This window comes from Pleurodeles waltl, chromosome 9 (assembly GCF_031143425.1).
Source record: "Pleurodeles waltl isolate 20211129_DDA chromosome 9, aPleWal1.hap1.20221129, whole genome shotgun sequence".
Classification (NCBI taxonomy): domain Eukaryota; kingdom Metazoa; phylum Chordata; class Amphibia; order Caudata; family Salamandridae; genus Pleurodeles; species Pleurodeles waltl.
In genome coordinates, this window is record NC_090448.1 from 250,815,886 (window position 1) to 250,842,162 (window position 26,277).

At 43.1% G+C, this 26,277-nt stretch overlaps 1 protein-coding gene across 1 annotated transcript in view; it reads left to right on the forward strand.

Annotated features, from left to right (window-relative positions):
• Positions 1-26,277, forward strand: part of ATG7 (autophagy related 7) — a 1,524,945-nt gene that overhangs the window by 675,268 nt on the left and 823,400 nt on the right. The window contains exon 16 of the mRNA XM_069206657.1: positions 19,650-19,725. Coding sequence (XP_069062758.1) covers positions 19,650-19,725 — 76 coding nt within the window. The remainder of the gene's footprint in view (positions 1-19,649; positions 19,726-26,277) is intronic.

The window sequence follows — 26,277 nt, forward strand, 5'->3', positions numbered from 1 at the left end:
ACTACCGCGATGTGGTATGTAAACAAACAGGGAGGAGTGGGGTCGTACCTTCTCTGCATAGAAGCTCTTCGACTATGGTCCTGGGCAAAGGACCATCAGATTTGCTTGGTAGCAAATCATCTGGCCGGAGTCTTGAATGTACGTGCGGACAATCTCAGTCGCCATTTCTCGGCCGACCATGAGTGGCGTGTCCATCCAGATCAAGTCCGTCTAATCTTCCAGATGTGGGGGGTTCCTCGGATATATCTGTTTGCCACCCGGGAGAACATGCACTGTCCGTTATACTGCAGTCTCCAGTATCCGGTGCAGGGGGCTTTGGGGGACGCGTTTCAGAGAACCTGGTGCGACCAGTTGCTTTACGTGATTCCCCCCATACCCTTGATTCCTCGAGTATTGAGGAAAACTCGCCAAGACCGGGCCCAAGTAATCTTAATAGCTCCGGATTGGCCAAGGAGGGTGTGGTATTCCGACCTTCTCCAACTCTCACTGTGCCCTCCGCTCCGTCTCCCTCTCAGGGCAGACCTCCTCTCGCAGTCGCAGGGGCAGGTTTTACACCCCAACCTCCAGAGCCTGCACCTTCATGCCTGGAGATTGAACGGGGCAATCTGAGTTCCTTCTCTCTCCCACCTGATGTAGTGGATGTTATCTTAGCGGCCAGGCGACACTCCACTAAAACTATCTACGCTAATAGGTGGTCCAAATTTGTGGTATGGTGTGGAGAGAGACAGATTGATCCCTTACGTGCTCATTTGTCAGATGTTTTATCTATTGCTTTGTCTCTAGCGCAGAAAGGTTGTGCAGTGGCTACTATTAAAGGTTACTTGTCTGCCTTGTCAGCCTTCATTTGTCTTCCAGACCAACCATCCTTATTTAAATCCCCTATAGTTCTTAGATTCTTGAAGGGCCTTATGAATAAATACCCTCCAAAACCTTTCGTTATGCCTCAATGGGATTTGTCCTTGGTCCTGACTTTCCTCATGGGGTCCCCTTTTGAGCCTATTCATTCTTGCCCCTTAAGGTTCTTAGTTATTAAAACAGTTTTCCTGGTGGCCATAACATTTGCAAGGAGAGTGAGTGAGTTGCAGGCTTTATCGGTAAAACCCCCTTATACAAGTTTTTATGGGGATAAGGTGGTGTTGAGGACCAAGGCTGCTTTCCTTCCGAAGGTTGTTTCACCCTTCCATTTGGCCCAGACAATTACTCTGTCCACGTTCTATCCTCCGCCTCATCCTTCAAAAGAAGAAGAGAGTCTTCATCGCTTGGACCCAAAGAGGGCATTAAGCTTCTTCATTGACAGAACGAAGGACTTCAGGCTGGATGATCAGCTTTTCATCGGATACGTGGACAAGAGGAGAGGAAAGGCAGTCCACAAGAGAACACTCTCCAGGTGGGTTGTTCTTTGCATTAAAATTTGTTACTCTTTAGCAAAGAAGGATCCTCCTGATGGTATTAGAGCTCATTCCACCAGGGCTAAGTCGGCCACTTCGGCCTTGGCTAGGGGTGTTCCTGTGGTCGACATCTGCAAGGCCGCAACTTGGTCGTCCCTTCACACTTTTGCGAAGCATTACTGCTTGGACTCTGAGGTCAGAAGGGACGTCCATTTTGCACGGTCAGTGCTGCAGGATTTCTTGGTTTGACCATACAGGCACCCACCACCGGGCGTGGTACTGCTTTGGGACTCTATTCATTAGGTGAGGAATCCACAGGTAGTTGTATCCATCAGAAGAACGAGTTACTTACCTCCGGTAACGACTTTTCTGGTGGATACATTAGCTACCTGTGGATTCCTCACGGTCCCACCCGCCTCCCCGTTGCCTTTTTGGTCTCACCAAGTAATCCTTGAGTGTGCTCCTCTTGGTCTTGAGGACTGTAATAGATTATGTATATATGGATATTTGTATATATATATATTTATTTGTGTATATACATGTTTAGTGTATATATGTATTGATTTAAAAAAAAAAAAAGGTTAGATTAAATCTATAGCCATTTTCTTGCAATGATGTGTAGTTTACAATGTTATGAGATGTTGCCTTTATCTTTCATTGCATTGGATTATTGTTCTCAGGCACGTAAAAAAGTGTTGGTACTGACGTCGGCACGTCGGCGAGGACCTCTTATTGCCAGCATGACGTCAGACGGCGTCGCGTGGGCAAATGTGACGTCCTCGTCGACGTGCAGAAGCTGGGAAGAAGATTTCCGTCGAATGCTGGCGCCATGGGAGTATTCATTAGGTGAGGAATCCACAGGTAGCTAATGTATCCACCAGAAAAGTCGTTACCGAAGGTAAGTAACTCGTTCTTTAGGTTTGTGTAATATGTTGTGTATTTGAGTCTGTACATGTATGTGTGTGTGTGGATTGGCTTTTTGAAGTGGAGAGAGCTTGAGTGGGTGATGTGGCTGTGCCTCTATGTGTGTCACTTGCAAGTGAGATCGATGTTATGTATGTTGTGTTGCCGTGTGACACATTCAGGGTTGTGTTCTTGTTGTGTGGCGTATGTTTTTGTGACGTGAGTAATTGTGCTTGTGTTTGTGTAGCTGAGTGTGTAGTTTTGTTGGTTCTTGTGGTTGTGTCATGTGTTGGTGCAGTTCAATGGTGTGTGTGTGTGTGTATTGTGTCATGGATGTATTTCAATGTGTGTTTTTGGCATGTATGGCTTGTGTTATGTTGGCATTGTGATGGATGATGGTGTGTACATAGTGTGTTCTGTAGTGCAAGGGGATGCATATGGCTAAGATACCTCTATTCCATAGCCACTGCCAGTGTTCGATGTTCATTGGTTCCAGCCACTGTCTCCCTCCATCAGCAATCTGTCGCTAGTCCTCTGCTTGTAGAGCTGTAACATCTAAATACAGCAGGCGGAACACCGCCAACTTGACGGTATTCTGGGGTTCACCACCGATGCAGCCTGGGGGGGTAACACAGCCTAGATCTAAATCAGGCCTTAAATTGCCTTTTCATTATCCATACTTTAAGATTCTTTGTCACTTTTGCCCATCTGGTTTATACTTTTTATAATCTTTTGATACTTCAGACTCAATAATTTTAACAATGACACACTGACTCAACTCTCTCAGATGTCAGACAGACTTAGCTGGCACATTTACGTATAGACAATGGAGAGAAAACCTTCTATAGCAGAGTTGTTATATACCTTCACAACAGGTAGTAGTTTTAATGTAAGTTCCCAGACCACTTAGCTGAAAATCTGTTGGTAAATCTTTTGTTGTTCTACAGTCTGTCATCCATACATCAATCTTCTATAAATATAACAATTTATATGTTTGTGTTAAGTCCATACTTACTAGGGTTAAAAACAAGATATGTTGCCTCTTTGAGTTAAAGCTCCCTTAATTTTGAAGAACGTAGCTGTACAGGGTTTTGTGGCGAGCACATACCCTTGCTTAAGACCTCTCTACTTAGGTACTTCGGGCGAAACAACTGATTTTCGTACAGCTTTATTTGGACCCATGTGTTCGTGTACATAAATCGGAAATTGCTAAGCAAATTTGCTTGAATATTCCAATAGGTTTGTTTCTTCCATAACAAGTTCCTGATGTCGTGATCATATGCTTAAGTAAAATAGATGAAACAGGTGCATATTAGTTGTTTTCTTTTAATAGACTTCTCAGTTATAATCGATAATGCTACCAAATTATCATTTGTACATGACTCACATTTAAACCCTGTTTGGTTAAATGGGATTAGTCTTTGTTTAGAAGCCCATTCTTCCAGATTTGTTAATAAAAGCCTTGCAAATTACTTTGATTCCTTATTCAATAGTGCTATCAAACAATAGCTGTAAGGTCTTAAATATACACCTTTTATCATAGTTTGGGTGAAGCTAATGCTCACCAACAATCAGGTATAGTTTCGATGTTCAAGCAGAAATAGAATAATGACCTAAAGCATTCCATCCAGGATCTTGTTAATAAATAGCAGTAGGTGGACCATTGGGTTCAGGGCGCCATCTCTCCTGCCTTTACAGATTTGTTATTTTATTTCTCTGCATTGGAATTCCAGAGGGCAGGGGGTAGATCAAGATTGTGTTTAGAAAATGATTGAGAGCCCCTATCATGGTTGAACATCCTTATACAACTCATCCAGGTTGATTGATGAACATTGTTACCCACAAAAAAGACGGGCCTCTCTCCAGGCAATGAATAAGGAGCCAGAAGACCCTCTGGTTCTTACCGATGCATGTCGCAATGTGGTCTATAAAGTTCTGGTCCTCCTGGGGCTGTCTGGCTGCCCACAATCTTTTTTGTAAGCTTTTCTTAACTCATTTACCTTTTTGGTTTGTTCCACAGGATCTTGAAGACTTTTTAGCCTCTTAGTTTCTTTGTCCAAATGTATTCGTTGGACTCTTTGGGCTTTAGAGGACCATTTTATTTATGTGGTAGTCACTTACAACAGCTCCAGGGCCTTTCATGGGCCCTGAAATAATCCTTTGGTTCTTTTTGCACCGCGACACAAGCTGAAATTGGATTTATTGTCTGCCAGATTAAGATATTTGTTGCTTCTCTACATTCATCATAATTTATTAGAGACTGGCTGTTTCATGATTTTCTTTTCCATTGGTATTGACTGACTTGTGGCCCAATATGTGAAATTGATGACGCAGGCCTATTATTATTTCTGATAATGACTTGCTGTAGATAATGATTGCTTTCACATCTTACAACTATTGTAAAACTTACAATTTTGTCAAACAAACATATTAAAGTAAAAGTATAATCTAACAACTTGTGACTTTTATTTACTATTTGAGTATAGGCCATTGGTTGTCTGATAAAAACGTTTATTGAGAGCCCACAGCCTAAATGCTTTTAAGGTCACAAGAAGTGGGTGATCAAATTGATCCCAGTTACTATACTTAGATTTCTGAATTGGAATTCCCTACCTGACATCAGTTCTATTTTGAGAGTTATCTCTTGTGAGAAATTGGGTTATTGGTTGACTGGGATGTGAGCCCTGGTCATGCCACAGTCCCTTGCAAGATGAACCACAAAACGTCGCTCAATTAACCTGTGCTTAACCCCCCGGTAGCTTGGCATAAAAAGCAGTCAGGCTTAACTTAGAGGCAATGTATGAAGTATTTATGCAGCCCACAAACAGCAATAAAGTGAAAACACAACACAAGAAAAATCCCACACCAATTTTGAAAATAGAGTAAATTTTAATAAATTATTTACACCAAAACAACAGTAGAAACGGAGTTATGCATTTAAAAAAAAAAAAAAATTGTGAAATCCAGCGCCTAAAAGACCAAAGGCCGACCGTGGACATCAAGACCAAGTCAAAGTAAAAAAAAAAGGCAGACCTTGATGGTGCACGGTTCGGATACAAGAAGTGGATTGAGTCTGGTTAGCCCTTACTTTCGGACTTAGAAAAATATCTGAGAAAAATGTTCTGAGGAGGTGAAGTTCAGCAAGGCAAGGCTGCAGGAGTTGTTCGAGGAGGGAGCGTCGTCATCAGATAGCCTTAGGTCAAAGCAGCAGAGAAGATTTTGGCTTTTGCACTTAGTCTCTGAAATGGAAGTCAAAAATCTCCAGTAGAATGAGGCAAAGGGCTATAGCCAAAGACAGTTGCATGAGGCTGGATACCCCTTTGGCGAATGAGCTCTGAAAAGGATTTGCTGCTGCAAAGAACAACGTAGCAGAAGAAGCTGCAAAGTCAATCTGACAGGTGGACAGAGAGGCAAGTAGGTTGGTCCTGGTCTTCTCCTAATTCCCAGAGCAGTTTTTAGCCAAAGATTTTCCCCACTTTTGAGGTTTGACAGTCTGGTCACCTTTGCACCACTTCCAAGTGTTCAGGACTGGTGGTCCACCACTTGAAGGATCAGGACTCACTCAGGCTGGGATTGAGGTGTGGGCAGAAGGTGAAGGAAACTTTTGTATCCCTGAGGCTCAGATCAGTAGGCCAGCAAACTAACCGTTTGGAGTCTCTCTGGTGGTCCTGCGTTCAAGTTGCAAGTCCAGGTAACTTCCCCAGGCAAGAGGGCAACAGGGCAAAAAAAGCAGCAATTCTGCAAGGCAGCAGCAGTCAGCAGAGTGGTATTCTTTCAGCAGCACAGCAGACCTTCGTCCTGGCAGAGTATCCACAGGTCGAGAAGCGTACTAAAGACTTGGTGTCTGAGGTCCTGTTTTTATACCCTTGTACCCTCCTTCTGGAAAGTGGAAGAAGCTTCTAGAGTGGCTTGAAGTCCCTGACTCCCCTGCCCTGGCTCCATGCTGGCTGCATTGACAATGTGGAGGTGATAGGTCCTTTGTATGAAGGTGGAGCACTCCCTACTCAGTTGCAGGTGGGACTGTGCTCATCTCCTCCACCCCCAATCCTGCCAGCAAATGGCCCACTATGGCACACCTAATCCCATTATTGTGTGCCAGCCTGGGAGGAATTCGCAAAGTATGACTATGTGAAGCAAGACAGGTGCCAAAGGGCTAGGGCAGAAATATGCCAACTTTCTAAAAGTGGCTTTTTCAAAATTATCAAAAACCTGACTTAACCATTAAATCAGGTTTTTCATTCAAATTCCAAAGAAAACAAAAGAGGGGCTTAGGGCTTGGCAAGGGGGTTTAAATTCCTAGTCGACATGGCAGTTTAAAACTGCATTCAGACAGCAGTGGCAGTCTGGGGCATGTTATAAGATGCTACTTAAGTGGTTTTCACAATAAGCGCTGAAGGCCCACTGGTAGCATTTAATTTACAGGACGTGGGTATATGGTATACCACTCTACAAGATGGGATTCATAAGTAAATTAAATATGCCATTTGGGTATTACCCACTTTAACAATGTTTTAGGGGTGTGCGCACAAGCACTTTAGCACTGTTTAGCACTGTGGTGAAGTGCACAGAGTCCTGAGGCCAACAAAATAAGTTACGGAAAATGAAGAAGAGGCAATATGTTTGGTGGAAGGTTACCATACAGCTGACAGGTCTAACATCTTTCCTTAGATCCAGGGCATATTGCCAAATTTGAGCAGCAGCTCTGCCATGTTATGTTACATTGTATCAATGAGTTATCTCTTCATGCTCGTAACTGGATTAATGTACATATTTATCACCACCACTGGCCTGCTATTATTACCAAAGACCCATTTTTTATTTTTAACCCAAGTATATTTGGGGTACTCAGTACAGTTCAAAAAAGTTTATGCGCTTCATTTCTTTACCATAAAAGCACAAGTCAAATGACAAAATGAATAAAAATACAATCAGCAATCATCACAGAATTATAATAGCAGAGTAATGGGAAATCAATCATAGGATATAAAAACAAACAGTAGATATGCCATTTGTATAATGCCCTCTTCCTTCACTCCATACATCTGCCAATTCTTAATATAATTATGTCATATAAATAAAACTCAAACCTAGTGAAAAATATAATTAAAAAAAACAAACAAAGTACCACATTCCATAGAACTGACCCATCGTCTAACTGCAGACTGCAATCCTCCCAAGTTTCAATATTTGTCATCTAACATTCGCCACAGAGTAACATACCAGAGGACAATGCAGTTGCTGAAGGAATAGTAGCACTGGTGTGCACTGGTGAAATTTAAATAATGTAAAAAGTGGAAAAATCTTCTTTTTCCTGGGTGTCTTATAAAAGGGACAGAAAAAGACAATGTACATATTCAAGTGAATAGATTCTGCATCACAAGGGCAGGGGGCACGTTCTGATAGAGAATAGCAATACAATGGATATCCCACCATGAGGGGAAGATAATTAAAACTAAATCTTGTTAAAGCAAATCAATGTTGTTGGTTCTGGATAGTAGATAAGTACAATTGAATACCTTCCTGTGGGAGAATTTGTTTGTAGATGGACACTGTAGGATTATTGCGGTCAGCAACTAATCTATTTTCAAAGCATTGCCAAGAAACCTCTTTATCAACCTCGCCTTTGGGCAGCTTCTGCAGGATATTGGACAGGTGAATAGCTCAGATAATCCAGTCTCCTCCAGGGATGCTTTAACATACTCCATCCAAGGTGTCTCATAGGCTGCAATGACGACACGGTTCAACGGGGCAGACTCTCTGGCCCAGCTCGACCGCCAGAGTAAAAGTGGGGCTTGCTTTATTTTGTCCTCGATCTAGGGGATACCAAGCTCATCTTGGTACATAGAAGTCGGGCAACCACGCCGGACTGCTAAACGTTTTTTAAGAAAAGAGTTTTCAACCAGCTGGATCCCTTAGGTATCCACCATACCCCATATACCGGCCTGATGGGAGGCAGTCTACACTAATTTTGCTATATAGATAGTCAATGGCTCCTTCGCAGGTTTAATTCTCATTTTTTTGCAAAAACTCTGTGTCCCTACAATTGTCTTTTCAAACATAGCAGTTCTATTAGATACCATTGGATTCCACTTGTATTTATTACCAAAGAGGACGCCTAGGTAAGAGAATGAAGCTGTCTCAGCTACTGTAGTGTTATTAATGTGGAGTATAAGTATTTTCTTAGGTATTTTTCCACAGGTCATGATGTTTTTCTTTCATTGACCTGTAGATCCAGGTCCCTCATAAAGCTAATGTAATCGTCAATTAACCTTTGGAACGCTGTCCCAGTTCTTGCAACTAAAACTGCATCATCCACATAGGAGGAGAATCAGAAGGGCGTGGGTTCCCATATAGGGATTATCTCTGGATCTGAGAGTAATTGCTGCCTCAATTCTGTTTGTATACAGAGATAAGTGAAACGGGGTGAGGATGCAATCCTGCCTCACTCCTCCCTTTATTTCAATCAGGTCTGTACATTCGCCATTCCTTCCATATCAAACACTTGCTTTGGTCTCTGAGTATAATTGTCTTGTAAAGATTATGATATCTTCCTCAGTACCCATCTTGACCATAACTCTCCAAAGATTTGAATGAGATGCACAGTCAAATGCTGCATTTAAGTCCATAAAAGCCATAAACAAAGAACCTTTGTGAACAGCAGCATACTTAGCTATTATCAGGCTCAGATTCAAACACTGGTCTATTGTTCCCATCCACTTCTTAAAACCATATTGGGTGTCTACAAGAATATTATTGCTGGTTGCCCAATCCTCTAATCTATGGAGCAAAATATGTCCCATTGATGAAGAGTAGCATCCAAAAGGAATATTGGTCTGTAGAGGGGTTGTGGCCGGCGACCAATGGAGCTACACGCGTAGCGTGGAGCTCCGATCAGCATCCAACGGGCCTGATATTATCCTGACATCAAATACCCTTAAATCAACTGCAGAAACAGAGTTCCGATAATCGGAACATCCAGAGCACATACAAGGAGAATGGCACAGCCAAATAAGCACTAAATTACAGAGAAAAACAGAAAAGAAAATCCTGATCGGCAAATCCAAGATGGCGGCCGCAAGTCCACGTTGAAAATCAAAACGTTCCCGTGATGATCAGAGCAGCGCTGGACATCCCCCGTAATCCTCGGTGAGTGCAAACCCCAATACACCCCCTCCTCCAACCATTAAGAGGAGAAGGGGTAAAATTTAAAATTTGCAAAAGACTCCACCGAGGGCTCGGCGAAGAAGTGAAGCGCAAACAGGGAGCGGCTGGGTCTGAAAGGGTCGGGAAGGGAGCGGGGAAGCCGAAACGCTACGACCTTCATTGATTCTGGCGACACAAGGGGAGGTGGAGCACTGAAGACCCTGCCCCAGAGGGAAAAGCAGAAATACCTTACAGCAACTTAACACCCTACACCTAGAGAAGTAGTATACAACTGAATAAAAGTAACGAAATGCTTCATCACTAACAACGAGTACTCCCTGAACTGAAATTGACAAAACGATCCTATGGAAGGATCGAGTTGGAAACGAGGAGTGAGTGAGGAGCGAAGTGAGCGACTGGATTTGGGAGAGTTTGGGGAAACACAGAGAGACCAAAGCATAGCGACCCTCCTCAGTTCTAGCGATACGAGAGACGCAAGAACGTTGTAGACCCTGCCCCAGAGGGAGAAGTAGGAATACCTTATAGCAGCTTAACACCCAGCACCCAGGGAAATAAAATCTCAAGGAGTGGGGGAGTCGTAAATAGGGTGCGAAGAGAGCAGCCGAATCTAAGAGAGTCGCAGGAGGAACGGAGAGTCTGAAATGCAACGGGGCTCCCAGAACCCTGCGATTCTAAGGGTAATTGAACTCTGAAGACCTTACCCTAGTGAGAGAGGCAGGAATACCTTACAGCAGCTTAATACCTAGTATCCATGGATATAGAGTACAACTGAATAAAAGTTGCAAACTGTTCCAACACTAATAGAGAGAGCTCCCTAGTCCGAAACGCAGAACGCCCACGGACTATCTCCGACCTACAACCCTCATAATTACCAAGGGGGAACCTAATACTCAGATACACAGACACCCTAACCAAAACAAGTGGGCTCTCGGAACACTACGAAATGGGTAAACCCAAGAAAAGAGAAGGACCTCAACGAGAGAAAAACGGCTTTGGTACAACCCGCATCTCAAACACAAGCAGGTACAACAAACATTGACTCTCCTTCCACCGAAACCACGCTGGACACGATACTAACAGCGATAAATGACTCCCGAGAAGCACTAGAACAAAAAATAGACTCCCTGACATCGGACCTCTTGCTCTTAAGAGATGACCATAGAAAACTGTCAAATATGGTAAGTGCAAACGAGAGAGCACTGGAACAAATGATTCCGGATCCAAAAACCTACACCACCAACCTGAACAAACTAACAACTAGAGTGAGGCAGCTTGAAACTAGAGCTGAGGACGCCGAAAATCGCACCCGAAGGAGTAACATTCGAATAGTAGGTCTCCCTGAGAAATCACAACATGGAACACAAGGTATGGAAACGTTCCTTGAAGACTGGATAAAACAAATAATCGCACCACTGGGGCTGTCCCCATTTTTCGCAATCGAAAGAGCGCATAGGGTGCCAACCAGACTCCCCCCTACAGGAACATTTCCAAGACCAATAGTTGCCAAACTACTGCACTTTAAAGATAGAGACTACATCCTCTCACAGGCAAGACTCAAAGGGGACATCATGCTTGATAATCAACTACTAATGCTGTTTCCAGGCTTCACCAAAGAAACTCGGAATCAAAGAGCATCCTTCAGAGACGCCAAGAAACGACTCTGAACCATGGGAATCCAATATGCCATGCTCTTCCCAGCTAAATTAAGGGTGGCACACGGCGATAGAACTCACTTCTTCACTTCACCCCAACTGGTGTGGGACTGGCTGGAAACGATGGAACAGCCCACACCCACTCCACAAAAAAAAAGACAGACTACGGCCAAAAAACAACGGAATGATGCAATCATCCGCAGCCCTAGAAGAACACCATTGGACCAGCTACTATCTAAAGAAGGACTAGAAGCGGTATCTAACGTAGCTATAATAAGTAGAGGAGACCTGGCAATTACGAGATCATTGGAATCACTATCTGACCGCGACTCTAACTCGGGCCACACATCCATTTCCTCCCAAGGCACTTCAGTCATCATGCCAAAAGTCACACCAAAGTCCTCAGAAGAACTTTTTTGATCTCTTATCCTCAAAATATCAAGAACTCGGGGGAATGTCACCCAGATACCGCCAAAGAAATGAACAAAATACAGGAACCGCAAGAAGCAGTTGAGAACTCCAATTTAAATACTAACATCACCTAATGACTCCTAGCTTCAACAGAATGTAACATTCTCTGTGAGGGAACTTAATACTTAGAGTCATTGACCTAAATGTGACAAGGACTATGCTTGAAATGTTTGAACTATAATATAACGTACATGGCCCGGAGGTCCAACCTAGAGATAGGTTTTGAGTCCCTGGTACACTGTCTTACTCAATAGTTACCAATTTTAGTTCCAAAAGTTTGGACGGAGATAATTCTAAATACCGGTCCTGGGGTGGGGGGGAGTTGGTGAAATTCATGTTCGAACAATAGGGGAACTACATCCAGCATTAATATGCTAATCACCTTGTACTGTATGGAAGCAAGCAGAAAGAGGATCCTGGGAGAAGATAAGAAGGGAGGTCACAACGCACTTCACTTTGACCGTGTAATATCGATTCCCCCCTGAAATACAAAATTCTTACTTGGAATGTTAGAGGCCTGAACAATATGAACACAAAAGATATAAAATTTATAACCAACTTAAAAGGAGAGGCGCCCATATAGCAATATTACAAGAAACCCACTTACTGGATCAAGAGATCATCGCTCTGACGAAACGCTGGCGAGGCCAGGTTTTCGCAACATCCTATTCAGCATTTGCCAGGGGAGTACTGATTTGGATACGCCCAGGAGTCCCCTTCCAAAAAACCCAAGAGATACTCGATAAAGAGGGTCGTTATGTCCTGATCACTGGAAGACTAGCGGGGAGAGATATTACAATAGGAGGAGTGTATGCCCCAAACCAGGAACAAGGTTCCTTCCTAGCTAGGATCTCAAGGGAACTAGGCTCTAATTTTACCCAAGCCACCCTAATAGGAGGAGACTTTAATTGCATTTCGAACCCTATGCTTGATAGATCACACCCCCCCTACAGGGATCACCAACCATTAAAACAGCTAAACAATTTTCGGAGTGGCAACAACAATGGGGTTTTAGTGACTGCTGGAGACATGTCCACTCCATCACCAGAGATTACTCATTCCATTCTACAATTCATGACCTACATGTTAGACTAGACACAATCCTAGCCTCCCCCGAGTTACAAAGTGGAGTATGCTCGGCAGAGTGTCGTACTCTCTCTGATCATAACCCATTCATGATTTCACTGTCCTGGGGGGAGGGAAAGAACCTGCATTCCGACGTGGAGAATAAGGGCGGAAATGCTGGAAGATGTAGCATTCAAAAGCTCCATATCAGAATCCATCAAAGATTGTTTCAATATCAATACGGGAACAACAACTAGCAGGGCAATAGAATGGGAAACTTTTAAAACTATAATCTGAGGGAAATGTATAGCAGACAATGTTGGGGTGAGGAGATCACTGGAACAAGATATCCAAAAACTCGAGAGAACCCTTAGAGAACTAGAGCGCCAGAGACCCGAACACCCAGAAATTGCCTCTGACATCACATCTACTAAAGAGAAAGTAGCGGAGGCCACAGAAATACTATGTAAGTTTGACTGTAAGAAATATCTAGATAGACAACACACAGAAGGGGACAAAGCGAGCTCACTCCTGGCCTGGATGGCGGCACCCCCGAGACAGCAATCAATGATAATGGAAATAGAAAACATAGATGGGTGCCATCTATTTGAACAAAAAGCAATTAATCAAAGATTTGCAAACTATTATGCACAACTATACGCCCCTCCCACAGAACTGCTAACCTCCTCTCAAGTAAAATCCCTAGAAGAGCTCGACCTCCCACAGCTAGAGGAGAGAGAGAGACACTAGCCCTAGCGGAACCTATTTCGATACCCGAGATTAGAATTGCAATACAAAACATGGCTAGAGGGAAAGTACCTGGGGCAGATGGACTCCCAGTGCAGTTCTATAGTGTATTCCTTGAACACCTTGCCCCACAATTATGTAACCTATATAAAGAAGCCGAAGAAAAGAAAGCCTTCCCTTTAAGCACCAATGAGGCGATTATGATCCCTCTACTAAAACCCAATAAACCAATGAGAGACGTACGTTCATACCACCCTCTCTCCATGTTAAACCTAGACTCCAAAATACTTAGTAAAATATTAGCTTCCCGATTGCTACCCCTTATGTCACAATTAATCCATAAATGTCAAGCTGGATTTATTCCACAGCGCAACACCGCAGAGAATATGTGGAGACTAGTATCAATTATTCAATCGAGTTCACCATCACTACAACGGGCCCCAATAATTTCCATAGACATAGAGAAAGCATTCGATAGTTTACGATGGGACTATCTGGGAAAAGTAATGCTGAAGTGGGGCCTCGGACCTGAGTTTGTGGAATGGACGCAACTGCTTTACACGAAACCTACAGCATGGGTACGTACAGGCAAAATAATCTCAGACTCCTATATAATTGGTAGAGGCACCCGACAAGGCTGCCCACTATCCCCATTACTCTTCGCCATAGCAGTGGAACCACTGGCCAGAATTGCCAGATCAAGGGTACACTATGGGGGACTACTAGTGGGAGCACAGAGACACCATATTGCATTATATGCAGACGATGTGCTAATTTTCCTTGGAGACAAAGAACTCCCTGGGGCGATGGCCATGTTTGAGAGATTCAGTGAGGCATCAGGTCTTAAGATAAACTGGAAGAAATCCTCAAACTTCCCGTTAGTAGAGGGAGTCCAAACGATGACTGATACCAGGGGCCTCCCCTGGACTCCCATCACATTCCGATATCTCGGCGTCAATAGATATCACAAACCATCAGACCTATTAGACAGGAACATATACACGGCAATCAGGAAACTTAAAACTGATATACAGTTCTGGCCATTACGGGAAGAGTAGCAATATTAAAAATGATAGTACTTCCGAGTTTTCTATATTTCTTCGCCACCATTCCCCTTATCATAGCCAAAACAGTATTTAATGACTTAAACTCTATCATGTCTAACTTTATATGGGGACCGGGCAGACACAAGCTAGCTCTGAATACGCTCAAGAGACCTACCTTAGAGGATGGACTTGCAGCCCTTTATATGGAAACCTATTACTGGGCAGGCCAACTACAATGGCTGGCAAGATTCCTAAGCGAGGATGCATCAATTTTGGAATCACAGAATAATACTAGATCGTTATCCCATACACTGTTGGGAGTGCTAATATCCCCCAGAAGGGAAAAAAAATATATATCACTGCCCCCAGATTGGCAAGCAGTCAGATTCTCCTGGGAAAGAGTAGTCAGACGATCACATCTACACACTCCATACACACCTGACATTCCAATAACGTGCCTAGTAAGCCTGTTAGGAAACCAAGCCTTAACCAGTTTAAATAAACTAATCCGACACAATATCACCATACTGGGAGACTTATACCATAACAGGCAACTTAGGACCTTCACCGAATTACGTGCGTAATTTGATATTCCACCAGGAACATTCATAATATACTCGGCAATAACTAGAACCATTCAAAGAACCTTGAAACAGGGAACACAAGAACCACCCATTCATGAGGGCTGCAGAGTTATTTGTACACGAGGAGGAGATAGAGGTTTAGTATCCACACTATACAAAACACTACAAAAAGCCACCCTTACCCAACTAGATAGCCTTAGACTTAAATGGCAAACTGAACTAGAGACCACGATAGACCCACAACAATGGGATAGAATTACCGCACATATATACCCAGTATCAAGAAATGCTCATTTAAACTAATAAATATGTATATTTACCATAGAGCATATCTCACCCCCCGTAGACTTGCAAAAATGTTCACCTCCAGCGGAAGTGACTGCAGCAGATGCAAGGAACCAGAAGCAGGCCTGGAGCATATGCTTTGGAAATTCCGGCTGGTAATCCCATACTGGATAGAAGTATTTAAAACCTTGGAAACGATAACGGAACGCAGACTGCAACCTTCCCCGATGTCAGCATTATTAGGAGACTTTCCACGCCCAGCCAACAAAAAAACAACTAATAAATGTATTGATTTCGCATTACTGCTAGCTAAAAGAGAAATAACGAGTCACTGGAAAGCATTGACCAGCCCTCAAATACAAGGATGGTTAAGTGCAGTATTAAAGTGGGCGGAAACAGAAGGACGTATATTACATAGAGAGGCAGCCCAAGGAAGGAGATCCAGAGATACTGCAAGCCAATGGGACACAATAATACACGATCTTAAATACCCCGAAGAACCAGAATCAGAACACTCACAAAATGTATCAAATTTAAGCTCTGATGAAGCCTCTTAAAATACATGACAAGAAGTTAAAGACCTGAAGAAACACAGACTCACTATACAGTACTCAGTTATGTATTAGGAAACAAACAAAAATGTAACGGTTGCTGGATGTAAGGAGGAAGGGAGGGGACAGTTGGGGAGTATTTAATACTATGCAAATGGAAATGTTAACCCATAATTGGAAAATTTATAAAAGATATTGTAAAAAAAAAAAAAAAAGAGGAATATTGGTCTGTAGTTCTTCAGTTGAGTCCTGGCACCTTTTTTATTGATAAGGATGATAAGGTCTTTTCCATGACAAAGGGGGTCCGACCCTTGCAATAGAGTTAAAAATGTTTGAGATCCGACATTCCAAATAGAAATTGTCAGGAACCCCATTTGGCCCAGATACCTTACCTCTACAACTTCCCCTTCGGGCCATCATCACCTTCTCTAGCTTAAACACCAGGGGTGTGGTATTCAAACATTTTTCCAGATAACCCACTCCCTCGGGCAACCCAGGGTTACTTGAATAGGTATTAGAGAAGTGCTCAACCTATTGAGAGTCCTGGACATGGGCATCTGTTGAGAGGGTCTGACAGATCCCTAAAGTAAGAGGAGTTCAACACCCTCCAAAAGGCAGTGCTGTCTTTTTTTATGCTGGCTGTCTGAAGGTCCTCCTGTGCTTACTCTTTAATCTCCCTTATCCCCCTCTTTTCCTAATATTTCGCCCGTACACTTTTAATTAAATCTCTATCTCTCGGCTCGGCATGTAGGGAAGCATGAAGCTTTGCTGGGGCTTTGGTGCAAGCCGAATTAAACCAACCATCAGAATGTGGCTTTGCTGGATCAGATTCTCTTGTTAGAGCTTGTCTCACAGAATCTGTAATGTTGTTAAAGGCGTTCATAATCTCAAAGGGTTCGGCTTCTGGGTCTAGGCATAGAGAGACTTCAGACTATTTATCATGGAGGACAGTGGACATACGGTTAATCTTACCTACCTTATCCCATTTGATAGTGAACCTATTTTTCCTCCCTAGAGTCGGCATGAACCCCTCTCTCATTCAGGGCCTTCTTACTTCCTCCACCTTAAGGATATAGCACAATTTTGCATGGTCTCTAAAACCAGTAAATTCAGCCTTAAAGCTAGCCACAAAGGCCCCTAAATACTCAGAGCTAAAAATATGGATAATTGTGGAGGAGTGATCCCTACCAAGAAAGGTTGGGACCATCTGTCTCAATTCCTTAACCTTGTTAACTGTTGTGAGATTGTGTCTTACTACACATTTATTTAAGGCACTAGTGTACTTGTTGTGCCTAAAGTGCACCCTTGGTTTATCCTTATTATCTATTATGCCATGCGCCGCTTTTATCAGTAGTGGACAACAGTGGGTATTAAAATCCCCTACCCAAAGGAGCTCCATTGGTCTCTGTTATCACTACTTGCCTTTAGAGCTGCCACCAGGTGAAGAGCTTTCCTGTCCAAGCAATTATTATTAAAATAAATAATTATCAAAAGGTCTCAATCTCTTGCTAGATCACATAGCACACACTGAATGTGTACTGAATCATTATAAAATGTAATAACTTTCCTGGTGAAAGAATTCACAGTAAACGTGACCAAACCCCCCTTGGTCCTGCCTGCCTTTGAGGGACAAGTTTGAGAGAAATATGTGCAGTAACCATCTATGTGACATGTCTATCTCCCATGTTTCTTGCAAACATATAACATGGCAATTAGCCACTAACTCCAACCATTCCGGCTTCCCCATCTTATTTTTCAACCCTGCAAAATTACATGATGGAATTTTATTTGGATCAGGATCAGGGGGATTTACTATAGAAGTGTCCTGGTGCATAGGCCCCTCTCACATTCTGAGGGAGTCTGTATTAGAAGGTTTGGTCAGTCAATCACAACCCTCCATTCCCTCAAATGGTTCAAATCTATTACTAAGAGGGAACCCAGGACCTACAATATTGTACATGACTGGGGTCCCTAAACATGTGCCACAGGGTTGGGTAGGGAAGTTGTGGGGCTTGTAAAAACAGCCCAATGGGAGAACAGTGATTGATGAAAGCCATTGGCGAAAGGTCCTTATATGTCTCAGGAGACTAGCCAGAACACTCGGATTTTTAAAATAGACGATTACACAATCACTAGCAACTGACTTGGGAGATGAGCCCACCTAGTACACCCTTCTGGGCACAAGAATTTGTGTCGACAGGGTGTAATCCAAGCCTAAAAATGTATTTAGCCAATGTAAAACTTTAGAGATGCTCGGTGGACTCAGACTGGACAACCTGAGCCGTGCAACATTTGTGAGGATCAGTACATAAGGGCACGAGGCTTGGTGCACCCCTGCTGGCCACCTCCACTTTCATGTGGGGGAGATATATCGCCTCCAACCTCCAAAGAGAAACACCTCTCTGTTAATTCAATTTCTCTTGTGAGGACCTCTGCTGCAGGAACAAAAAAGGAATCTAAGTCGGTTATAGTGTCCCCCACGCTTATACTTGCCACTTTCTTCCTCTTCCCCATGGTCCAAGAATGACAGCTCCCGACAGAAGGTAAGCACTGAAAGACAAGGCCAAGGGGAGCCTGGCCTCTGTTGGTCGCTGATGGGCACAGACAAGCCCACCCTTGACCCAGACGCGCCTTTGCCCGTCCCACACTGCGGGAGTCACGGTGCCCTTAAGAGGGCTGGGGAACCAATAAAGTGCTGCCTGGTCTCCTCTGGGCGGGAGCTTGCAGTGGTGCCTGATGGTAACTGGATTCACCTGCATGCTGGCAACAGGTGCAAGGATAGTGCATCCCGTACTGCAGTAGTCACAGTACCCTTAAGAGGGCAGGGGAACCAATGAAATGCTGCCTGGCTGCCTCCGAGCAGGAGCTTGCCGCAGTACCTGATGGCAGCGCTGGCCACAGATGCAAGGATAGTGCATCCCCAGGTACTGAGATTTAGCTTTGCTATTTCAAAAGCCTTCTGGGTGGATACACATATTGGCAAGCCTACCAGCTGGCTGCTACTCTTTGCTTCTACAGTCAGGGTAAAGAATTCACTGAAACCTTTTATTGAAACTTCTTCCTCCATTCACGTTTCCTGAATACATGGGTGGTCATAGGAGGTTAGAAAAGTTTTCATTTTTGGATCCTTGCAGAGTTTATCTCAGCCTTCAATATTCCAAGAGATAAAAGAGAGACATTTTGTGCCTGGTGAGTTGCAGGCTGTTTCTTGAGTGCAGAATCAAATGATTTTGTTCTCAATAAGAGCCACCCAAATCCGTCCCCTATCAGCTAACTGTGAGTTGCACTGTTGGGCATGTAAACTATTCCATGAAGCTGTTATCCGATATTAAAAAATGCTCTGATGTTCAAGACTGTCGGCACTCTTTCTGTGACTGTTGTGTGTTTCTTCACTAAATGTGTCTTATCCTCAACTCTACTAGCTTTTGGGTCTTCGAAGAGTAGAACTGATGGATATTCTTCTTCTTCCCCAATCTACAAAAATTGGACCCTTTGCTAATATAAAATTATTTATTTCCTCCGATGCCCTGCTAGGAATCATGGCTTTCTTCTGTCTTCGTTTAAAAATACGTTTAAAAATAACTGACATTAATGCCCCCTCCTCTTTTCATTTGCTATTCTTCCTGTTTGTTACTACATACTATTTTCACCATGTTTGTCTAGTAAACTATTGTGCTACTGCTGCGGCTAGATCCAAACGACGTAAATCTGTTAATTAAATAATTACACATTCACAACGTAGCATCCTTGTGCATAGTGAACTATTTTGAAATCATTGCATTTGGTTTTGCAGAGGGTATGCAGTAGCCAGCAGCAGTGATGACAGGATGAATGAACCTCCAACTTCTCTTGGACTTGTGCCTCATCAGGTCAGACCTTTGAGTTTTTTGTGTAGCGCATGGGAGTGGTTGTTTGTGTGTAATTTGAATGTAACTTTATATTTGTATGTTTTTTTAGGAGTTCATTTTTTGCCTGTACCAGTCACCTTTGGAATTATCTCCAAACACATAGTACTTCTTGAGTTTTAGAAGTGGGGGTTGATTTTGAATCAACTAGTAATTAATTTGCACATGCACGATGTGAACTGATTCACCTGCTCTGAGGAGCACATGATTTATTGTTTGTGATTAATTTCATCTATTCTCACGGGTGTACTTAGTATTTTCTCTCCTATAACTGCCACAGTGCCCACTGTTGTGTATATTTGAGCCTTCGAGGTTGGTTCTCAATTTTCCATCACCAAACTCATACAGGATACCTAAATATAAGCGCAAATGGCCCTCATAAGTCCTTCCAGCTCTTGTTTTCCCTGCAAGCAATTGGGTCTTATGGCAGTGATAACATCTATATTGTTTAAAGTATTTCATAAAACCCTCTAAATATGTTTTACAATTGTCTTCATATGTCTGTGCTAGGGGATACATGGGTGGAAATAGGTTGGGGAATAGTGCATTGGCCCATGGGACTCCATATATGCAGATATGTATTTTTTAGGTCTTGCTTAAAAGACAGAACAGACTTTATGAGTGTCAAAGACCTATTGTTAACTTACAGTGGGCTTAGAGCCTGCCATCGCTCACCATTTGTGCCTTTAATATCACTTGCAATTGCCTTTGTACAATTCTTTCGATTGCCTTACTTCTATCCTTCCACTGCTCACGTTCAGGGGACTTCTTTTTTCTTTTTCATTCAGCACTCCATGAGATTTCATGTGTTTTCTAGCTCGCTCCCTCTTGTGCTCCTTCCTTTTTCTTTTATGTTTTCTCGTATGTTTTTTAAACACAATACCTTCCAGACAGACACTGTCAAAGCCAACAGTTTGGCATTCATAATAAATAGGCACGACCTACTGACTTTGCCAGTGCTAGTTTTCTCTAGGGAAACTGAAGCAAGTGAAGAGTCGATTCAGTATTTTGTGTGTAACTTGATTATCACAAACCATAAAGGCAGAAACGAGTCTGAAAACATAAAACTACCAATTGGACTTTGTAAAGTGTTGTATAAGTTAGAATATTTATTTCCATCTCTGCCCACCATTGGCAGTGCAATCTAGGGTGCACTCTGTACAGTTTAGGGACTTCTTACACTTTTGGAGTTGTGTATGTCTGTTTTTTTCATGTACATCCACCACCCAATTCTGTGCCATTTCCATAGCTTTTTGATGTAAAGATGCCTTCTCTTTATCTGGCTCCTCCTGTGCGCTGGACTGCAGTAGTCTGGGTACCAGCACATAAGCTTATGGATCTCCCCGGCATTAAGGTGAAATCATCGGAACAATCTACATTACAGGTGTGGGAACATGCATTGTCTCACATGCAGTTCTTTGAAGATAAAAGAGTAAAGTTACAACCCAACTCCCATAAAGCATTTAAAATGTGAAAATAAATATGACGGAGTGCAACTGAATTCCTTGGTCTGATGCAGTAAACGTCTACTAGCATTGGAACCAAGTGACTGACAACTGCTCCCCACCAAATACCATGCAGCAGTCCCTAACCTAAATAGTAACAACAGCCAAATTAGAGTTTTAATTTCTGCAGCATGTGTCCTTGGCAGTCACATTGGATAGTACAAAATTTCAGCACAAGTGCTGAGATGTCAGACCGTGTTCTTGACGACAAGGCATAAAGGGGAAACTGCACCAGAACTGTGGTGGTTGGGGTCATTTGCCTCTGCTGTCCTAGGGTCCATCCTACTATGGCTTTGCAAGCTTTGCATTTATATCAATTTGACTCTGAGGTAGCTATGATCATGGGCATAAATTTACCAAAATGCTAGAGGTACCGGAAGTGACATCACATGTTACACAATTTGACCTTTACTTAGAATCCCACGCACATGCTTACACGTACACACACATTCTCACACTCTCTCTCACATAAACACTCTTACCTGCAAGCATGAATACAAAATACATTTAAAAGCATGTTTTCCTGTCCCAATAGGATCTAGCTAATTGACTCAATTTTTCATTGCAAATATAGTTAATAATATTACTCACTATTTTGGTAATTAAAATTGGCTTATAGATACCTCAGAGTCAAACTGATATTAATGCAAATGCCATATTGTGCAGAGGCTTGCATTTAAAATGGCAACCGAATTAGGGATTACAATTTTAATGAGTGCCACAGGTAAAAAATTATTGCTGCGGGAGCCTCTGAGACATGGAAGATAGAAGTAGGACTAGAGAAATGTGTAGTAAATCCGTCCAGTGTAAGGTCCCGATGGTTCCTCGCATGGCACGCTTTAAACAATGCAGAGTTTTGAAAGCTACATTGCTGAGTTTATTACACGGGCTTGGTTTTAATGTGTTTTTTATGTGCTGATAAAGCATACTCATTGAACATGAAGTGTACTGTACAAGCTGCTGAGCATACCTGCACTGTTTAAACGTCAGATACTGCTGACAAGACAGTCCTCACATCATCCCCTTGCAATTTGATGGTTTCTGTTGCTGAGCTTGGCCTGACTGACATTGATGATGATGCCTCGTTTGGACGGCAATGTACACTGCATGTTATTCAGGCTTATACACCTGCCCTGCGTGTTCCAGGTGCATGAGGAACTGGTATCCTGTCTTATTTTTCATACAGCTAGCATGCTAACCCAGAGTGTTGGCTGATGCTTAGGCATGTCATGGTGATGCCGAGTTCCAGAGCATGTACCGTAACCTAGAAGAAGAGCGGCTGCCAGTTCCATTCATTTAAACTTCTGCTGAGGTGTAAAACACAAACACTTGCCCTGGTATCTGCATTACAGCCAGTCTCCCAGAGGTGGGGGGACATCACCCCAGGTCTACAACTTACTGGAGAAGCAGAAGGACTGTTTAAGCACTTAGAAGCCTGCCGATCTACTCTTACAGGGAAGGAGAATTACCAGCCCTGCATGAGGAGAGACTGTCCGGAAAGAAAAGCGCGCAGATTTTCTAGTGTGTGAGGCACTCAGAAGTAGCTGACTATTGAGAAGGAACAAAGCCGGTCAGGGCCTGAAATCTGCAGGGGCTCCCATTCCGCTCCCACCTTGAGAGCTGCGTAAAGAATTATTCACCAAATTATCACAGTGTGGCCCAGGATTCCCGCCATCAACCTTGAATGCCTACTGCTGCCACCTGAGATGCCACTTTGAGAGGAGCTGTTGTGGCCGTAAGGGCTTCAACTTTTGAAGACGTGTGCCTGCCTGCATTAGGCTCCAACTGCCAAAGACAAGTGTCTTCCTGTACCAACCCCAAGGGCCGCAACTGCAAAGAATCCACCTGCCTATGTTGACCAAAGGGCAGTGACTGCCAACAAACCTGTCAGGTGTGTTGCTCAGCACCTGTGACTCTGAAGGGGTGAGACTCCTAAATGACGTCCATGGCTATGATTAGCTGGCTTCAGCAGAGGTGATGGCCACCTGAAAGAGCTGGCACAACCTCCGACCAGGATAGCACACAGAATCGAAGTGGCTACCTTGGAGAGTTGAGGCCTATGCCCTTTACAGGGCACTGCTTTCAAGACACAATGCACGCTTTCTGCCTTGTATCCACTAAAAACTACAGGCTTTAAGATACATCTATTGAATCTTCTTGGCTCCTTTGCTTTCGCTAAGCCCCCATACTAGTACCAACATCCTAGATTGATTTATTAGGAAACTTAGTGATAGGAAATAAGTTACGTAGGTATACTTTCTAAAGGAGTATTATGTCACCACAGTTGGAAGTCTAATAACAAAGTCTAAAACAGAAGTGTTTTGTCACAGATTGGTTGAGGAGTAATACAAGATCCAGTCCTGCCCCCACGACGGTGACACCAGCTCAGCTGAAAATCAATTCTGCATTGCAAGGTAATGTGCACAGAGCCCCTTTCCCCTATCAGAGGGCTCAGTGAGGAATACGCAGTGATGTATCAGTGTCTCCCTGAAGCTCAAGTGGGGTGTAGTCTGCAGGACTGCGTGTTTCTCCAAACGCTACAAGTACTGATGACCGAGAAACCATTCAGTGGTGTAACGAAACCTGAGGGGGCTCCCCGCAAAGTACATAGATGCTCCCCCTCCAAAAACCTATTGCTCTTGCTGAGCAGGCCACCCAGAACGCGGCAGCTGTGGGTGCTTATGTTACACCGCTGGTACTAGTGTGTCATGAGCTCTGGTCCAGGGAAGGAATTCTCCCCCACCCCCCAATAATCATGGTTCAGTGGGCCCAGATCCACTACATCAGCAGCACCATTGCAAGCCACGTCCCTGGTACTGACTTCATTATAACACATTTTATAACATTAACATACTCCCTAAGGCTTGGTTTCACAGCTTTCCAGAAGCCCTTTTTCTTCTCCTAGGCAGATTTCTTGCCATCATACACATATCCAAACGTCACGTATCTAAAATGTTTTATGGTACTGGTCTTCAGGCTTTTCAAGCTTATATAAGAAAGTGCAAGTCCCAGTTGCATTTACCCAAAGCTTCTTTGATCTACACAACTGTAATATAAAAATCGACACTTTTTGTGCAATGCCTTTGCAACGGACCTCATTTTTTAGTCGAGTGTGCAAGCTCTTTTTGACCTGTTTGTTAGTATTCTGTGGCCTTTAACCACTCCCATCTCACACCCATCACTTTGAGTCGTTTATGGGCTTGCCTTTCAAAAATCCTTTGATGAAACTGGTAAATGCTTAACGTTTTTCCCACCTCAGAGCGATTTTATTACCGCCATGCAGACTGACCCTGTTAAATGGATTATTGAAAAATTGCCGATATATTTCAGCGTGGGCAAACAATTTTTTTCTTTTGTCTCTTACCTTCGTGCTCCATGTAGGCCAGGGCCCTCACAGCGCAGAACAACTGCCAAAACCCCTTTGGCAGTATTGAAGCGCTGGTCACAGTGTTTACACTGTTACCTGATCAAAGTAATTTCTTTTGGCTTTCCCCTTCAGGCTCCATAGCTTTCACAAAAATACTGGTAATTGATAAATGCTTTATGTAAAAAACACAGAAATCCTCAAAGCGGCTCTCCGGACACAGTAGGAGAGCAGATATTACAATATTCACTGCACTCAGGAAACTTGTCCCATAATGCTTTGCAAGCATTTTTTTTTACAAAACATTTTTGCCCATAACTCAGCCTGCGGTGGTCCTTGGACAATGGGACCACCACCAAAACATTCAGCAAGGCACTCTCCTTCTGTCTAGGTCAAGTTCAAGTTAGTGGGGCCCCAGAATAAGAACCCCTCCCACCATTCAGTGTCTTTTTAAGCTCTCTCATGGCTGGAACGTTTGTTTTACAGCTGAGAGTAGGTGTTTTAAGGGTCTTGTTTGTAATATCATTATAGTAGGCCTGATAGCCTTGCAAATGTGTAATGCCCTATGCCCTCTAGGGGTTCAATATATGGTTGCACTGCATTATTTTCTGCCATTCTGTATTCAAGTTGTTATGCCCTCTATGGGCTAACTATATGGATACATGACCATGTTCCTTCGAAATGCTATTTTTGTTGCAGTGTCCTCTCGGGGCTGTTCTGAGATTTACAGTCAACATACTACAATATTCGTGGCACTTGGGAACTAACACCATACTGCTTTGCAGGGAATTCCTTTTGCAAAACATTTTTGCTCATAACTCAGCCTATGGTGATCCTAGGACAATGGGACCACATTCAAAACGTGTTCACCACATAGTGTTCTTTCTGTCCAGATCTTCTCTGGGTCCTCACACTAAGTTAATGGGGACCCTAAATTAATAACCAATATCACCATTCAGTGTATTTGTAAGCTCTCTAATGGCTCGAATGCTTGTTTTGCACCTGGGAGTAGTTTGTGTTTTAAGGGCCTTGTTTGAAAAAATATTCCAGTAGAAGTACTAGCCCTTTAGTTATTTGCAGGGCCACTGGAATTATGTGGCAGAAAGACCCAAAATATGTTACAGGTTTGACCAATTTATGTGGCAAAAGAAGTCCAGTTATAAATTTACAATGCCAATAGCTCCAACTCAAGTAAATGCGAGTCCTATTGCATTAAAATGCTTGTTATCTCTCCAGTAATGTTTTTCAGTCTTCAGAAACATAGGCTATGCTTTTGATTTTACGGTGATGTAGTCTTGTTTTGCTTCCATTGAGCTAATTAGATTAACACACTTGACATCAAATGTTTCATAAGTAAAAAGGTCAGGACTGGAAACAGCATCATAATGATCTGTAGTGAAGTAGTCATCCTATTGTCCTTTCTTGATATGCTCCTGACCTCAGATGCTAGACATAATTTGCGGATTACTCTTCAGAGTCCCCATGTTTCCTGGGTCTCTGCATTACTAGTTAGTCCAGTTTTTGCTTTGCACTCTGAGACTTGTAGTTCTGGTTTTCCTAACATAAATTCAGCACAAGTCTCGGAATGCAAAGGAAACACCTGACCTGGATGAATTGACCTGGAAAATCCAATCAGTGTAATATGTG